A 5,000-nucleotide genomic window follows, 5' to 3' on the forward strand; every position below is an offset into this window, starting at 1 on the left:
ACGACAGCGTTCCCAGGTTTGTTCAGAGTTGGAGCAGATGATCCGGATCGCGCTCAAGATCTGTTCGTTCCGCCTACGTCTACAACTACATTATTAAATAAGAGGCAGGCAGTGCATAACCACTTACAAAAGGACCCTATATCCCTTCCCCACCCCCATCCCGTGGAAGTATCCGCTAATACTACTCTGGCATTTCCCTGATGTTTAACTTCTGAATGACTACTGGTAGTATTGGATAAAATCGTGATTAAAAATGCTATAGTTATTACTCGTTTTAGCTTTTAAAAATACCATGCATTATTGCTCTATTCTTCATCATGACTCCCGAGAAATATTGCCGACGGATGCTATCTAGGTTTTGGCAAAAAAAATCCAAAGCTTCATAAAATTGGCATAGATTTCATTAGTACTATTTTTTTCTGTTTGTTTTTTTTTGTTTGTTTTTTTGCATGCAACAAATTTATAAAGTGGCAACCAAAAATAAGATATTCAGAAAGTGGCAAATGCTTTGGCATATTGATGACGAAGGCTTGGCAACTGAACGACAAATTAAAGTGCAAAATTAAGACTATTCGTAGGAAATAAATATATAAATACATAAATAAGTTAATGAATAAATAGTTTTACCTCGATGCTGAACACTTTTGTGGCCACTGGCAGCAGTAATATATTATCCAATACTTAGAAAAGGTTTGACCTTTTGAGAGAAACAAAGACATTTTCAATGTCCTCTGAGTTTTGGCAAAACGGGTGGAATTTCGGCTCTGAATACGTGAACAGCGGGAGAAAGAGTACACTTAGAAAAGAAAAGTTAAGGTACATGCGATTAATCCAGGATTTGATTTCAACTGTGCTGTCGAGCGTTCACACTTCCATGGGGCTCAGAGGAGCAAACGCTCCCTTGAAGCAGGCGGACTCGTAGTGCTTGTTCAGGTAGGACTTCAGGGCAAAGGTCTTGTTGCATCTCTTGCACTTGTAGTGCTTAAAGGCCGAGTGTGTCTGCATATGCGCGCGCAGGTTGGAGCGGTCGGCGAAGGCCTTCCCGCAGTGTGCGCATCCGAAGGGCTTCTCGCCTGTGTGCGAGCGCATGTGTCCCTGTAAAAGCCACGGCCTGCTGAAGGCCTTGCTGCATATGTCGCACTTGTGCTTGAGGTCGTGGGTCAGCAGATGCATGGCCATGGCCGGCATGGAGACGTACACCTTCCCGCAGGTGGGGCACTTCTTGGCCATTTTGCTGTCCATGCTGCGGTGCGTCTGCTTGTGTCTGCTCAGGTTGGAAGACGTGGCGTATGTCTTTCCGCACTCGTTGCACGTGTGCCTCTGAATGCTCCTCGGGCTGCTGATGGCTTTTCTCCTCGACCTCCCGTCAGTGATGAAGAAAGCGTCCACCGTGTAACCCTCGCTGACCGCGGTGTCTCCGTTGATGTATCCCGAGGAGATCTCCGACTGAGGGCTGTCGGGCTGGTCCGAATCCGGCGCTCCATAATCACTGTGGATGCTGTCGTAAATGGGCCCTGGAGAGGGAACTTTGATGCCGCTGTCGCTCTCGCCATCATACGGGGCCGGGGTCATGTAGTCGCTGATGTACCCTGAAAACATGCACAGTTCAAAGGCAATGCAACAGTGTGCTATACATGTTACTCCTCCATCAGACAGAGGGGAACTCTTATACATTATCTCACAGGCGCATGCAAAAAAAATCAATAGCTCTCCATTTCAATTAGCGTTGCAACCCATTTAAAGCGCAATGGTATCGCTTCGGTTATAATTGCATGGCAATTGAGCAGAATTAGGTCGATGTGTATGGAATACACGAAAGATATTACTGTGTAATAAGAGCATGCATGAATATTCTATGAACGGCAGAATGTCTGATTATGCAAGTGTATGCAAAGCGCAGGTTATGTAGAGCGTGAATAATAACATGAAACATGATCAAGCGTTCGCTTAATAGACTGTGTGCGTGGATAATTCCATGACACGTTTCGATAACTCTCGGTGTAAATGCGAAGTACTTGTTGCTAGCTCTGCGTTTTCTAACATAAAATGCGCCTTAAAGCGAGTCGAATGCGTGCTTGAAAGAGCGCAACACCTGAAATGTGCCGAGTCGACAAAAACTGCTGCGCCTGACATTGTTGAATACAATGTGACTGTGGGTCAATGCCGAGTTTATGATTATAAACCATCAAACGTCTATATGCATGTACATGCCCTTGCGTGTAAGCGGACTAGATGTTTATGCGAGGTCAAATCAAATAAATTACCTTTCTCATGAAAGCGCAGGCTGAGGTCTGCCCTGGATCTGCCATAGGAGCTCTCCAAATCAGCGGATGAGAAATCATCAAGCTTAACCTTTTTGACCAGGAAAGACCTTGGCATGTTTCAGGTTGAAGGGGAAAAACACTCGTCCACCGGTCGACTCGCTCGCTTTTCCTCATGCAACGCTGAAACAAAACGCGTTTTTTTTATTTTTTTAGTATCGTTCCTCTTCGGTAATGCCGAGATTCGGATGCCAGCACAGGGTTACGGCAGACCCTCGAGCCCCTGAATGCGCTTGTGTTGATGAAGCGCGACGCCTCGATGCTTTCGGGAGAAATGCAACTTCAGCACTGGACAGCTCCCGTTCGCGGCACGCATTCAGAACTGGACAGCTTCACTCCTCTTTCTTTCTCTCTCTCTCTCTCTCTCTCTCTCTCTCTCTCTCTCTCTCTCTCTCTCTCTCTCTCTCTCTCTCTTTAGCTCCTCTGGGACTCTTCACGACGAACGTATCTTCCAGGTTCGAGTCTAAACTATCTAGTCCTCTAGTTTCCTTGCTGCTTTTCTTCCCCTAAAGACACAGAAAGGACAGTGAAACAGCTGAGTCTGCGTCAGCCTGTTCGCTCTCCTCTCTCCTGCTTTAACTCCCAGCTGTTCCGTCTGAAGACGTCGGGCTTTCTGAAGTCTGTTGATCAGCTGTTGGGATTTATATGGCTGCGATCAGGTGGGAAATGAAGATGGAAGTACTTAATTTAATCCATAAAAAAATCTCCCGGGACCAACATTGAACTGGATGACTTAATGACGCTGTGAGACGTCCACGCCTTCGCCAGATTTTTTTTCCTCCCGAAGCCTGAAATAAAACTCAAGGGTTTGCTTATACACAGATTTCATTTAAAAAAAAAAACAAACACGTTTTTATAAATTAAAACATTTATTTATATGATAATTTAAATGTAACCAGCTTTCTTGAAAATACAAAAAAAAAAGTTTACATTATTAAAGTTGTATATAATAAAATAAAAATAGTCTTGCTTGCAAATATTCATATTCAATTTTGGAAGATTTTGTTGTTGTGCATTTCGTTTGCTACGTTCAAAATCTGCCCTCCCGCGCTGCGTTTTCGCTCGCTTCTTTTGACACAAACCACTAAATCAACTACTGGATGTGGCCTCGGGCTTTCAGGTCATTCTTTTACATCACGGTCTATAAACCAATGGCTTTCTTTTCATGCAAATCACACGAATTGGGTACCAGAAGGTCCGTTTCCTCAATGATTCCAGTAGGAGCCATATGTCCGCAATTAACGCGGATCCTGGAGCTGTAGTACACACTGTTGTCTGACATCGTGTTCTCATTGTTCACTCCTTCAATGGGACGAATAAGGACGTCCCGCAGTAGGATTGCCATTTCACAAACATTCAGACCTGGAAATAAAGCGTTATCGTGATCAATGCTGCTTTGCACATGTTCGTTCTCTCGTATAGGGATGCACTGCATGCATACGCATTGCGATTTCTACGCATTCCTCGCATTTGATAGATGATTAAAGCAAATGTTTGGAAAATTAAAAAAATTCTGTCAAATTATGAGCTAATTGCACTGTGCCATTTAGAAATACATCAATATAATTAAATAAATATTTGAATGTATTATGCCTTCATAATTTGACGCTATAAACCCAAGGTCGAGAAACTAAAATAAAGAGAATTTAATGCTGATATATTTAACAAAACGATTAAAAAGAGACTTATCCTTGAAAAGTTAAAAAAAGGAAAACCCAATAACCTGTGGATGCACCTTTAAGGAATTTTAAATAAAACCCTCTCAACTAAAATCTAAAAAGATATAGGGATTAAAGACAAAATGCACACTCATATATATATATATATATATATATATATATATATATATATATATATATATATATATATAGAGAGAGAGAGAGAGAGAGAGAGAGAGAGAGAGAGAGAGAGAGAGAGAGAGAGAGAGAGAGATGTTTTTGTTTTGTTTTTTTCATCAAAGGACAAAATGAATACACAGAGATGGGGGTCGACAGGCCGCAAAAAATCTTCCACTCAACTAAAATTGACTTTTTTATTTATTTTACACATGTAAATGAGGGACAATAATGGCTCTTGTTTTATAGAATGGCTTCATGTGCATGCATGTGTGTGTAACAGTTTCACCAGCACGCAGTGAGTATGTAGGACACTGTTGCACAGCCGTTGACATTCCCAAGCGTGCATCAGCCCACGGCGACCTGACGCGTTTATGCGGGAGAAGGACGTTCCCGGGAAGTGCTGACATCAGCTGGAAAAACACAGGCGAAAATATACAAGTGCGCCTCATTTGCATAATAATAGTCTACGGTGTGTTGAGACACACAGAACAAACGTCTCGTCGGAGTTGAAATCAAAATAACTTCATTGACATTTAATTCTCACGTACGCAGTTTTCAATGAGAGCGATTCGAATCAGTTCACAAGGCACTTCTGGAGCAGGTTATAAAGGACATGTGGAAGGTCGGAGGAGGATATTGTAGAAACACACTGTATACTTCTGTACTTTAACCTTAAAATGTATGTACACTTTTTTGTTGTATTCACAAGAAGCTTCTTTTCATTTGGTGTTCCTTACGGTGTCTTTGAACTATACGTTTAGTTGAGCTATTTTTATATTTAAAGGGAGTTTAGTGTTTAGTTTACATTCATCATGGGTAAAAAAAAGTCATGTGAACATAT

At 42.1% G+C, this 5,000-nt stretch overlaps 1 protein-coding gene across 1 annotated transcript in view; it reads right to left on the minus strand.

Annotated features, from left to right (window-relative positions):
* The window catches only part of scrt1a (scratch family zinc finger 1a), a 3,176-nt gene extending 347 nt beyond the window's left edge, over window positions 1–2,829 (minus strand). Inside the window, exons 1-2 of the mRNA XM_077245515.1 lie at window positions 2,265–2,829; window positions 1–1,589 (exon numbers count right to left, since the gene is read on the minus strand). The exon at window positions 1–1,589 is cut by the window's left edge and continues 347 nt beyond it. Of these exons, the coding sequence (XP_077101630.1) occupies window positions 865–1,589; window positions 2,265–2,379 (840 nt within the window). The 5' untranslated portion in view covers window positions 2,380–2,829 and the 3' untranslated portion in view covers window positions 1–864. The remainder of the gene's footprint in view (window positions 1,590–2,264) is intronic.
* Between the last annotated feature and the right edge of the window lie 2,171 nt (window positions 2,830–5,000).

Source organism: Siphateles boraxobius, unplaced genomic scaffold (genome assembly GCF_051911475.1).
Source record: "Siphateles boraxobius isolate OS27281-9 unplaced genomic scaffold, OSU_SipBor_1 266, whole genome shotgun sequence".
In the NCBI taxonomy this organism is placed as follows: domain Eukaryota; kingdom Metazoa; phylum Chordata; class Actinopteri; order Cypriniformes; family Leuciscidae; genus Siphateles; species Siphateles boraxobius.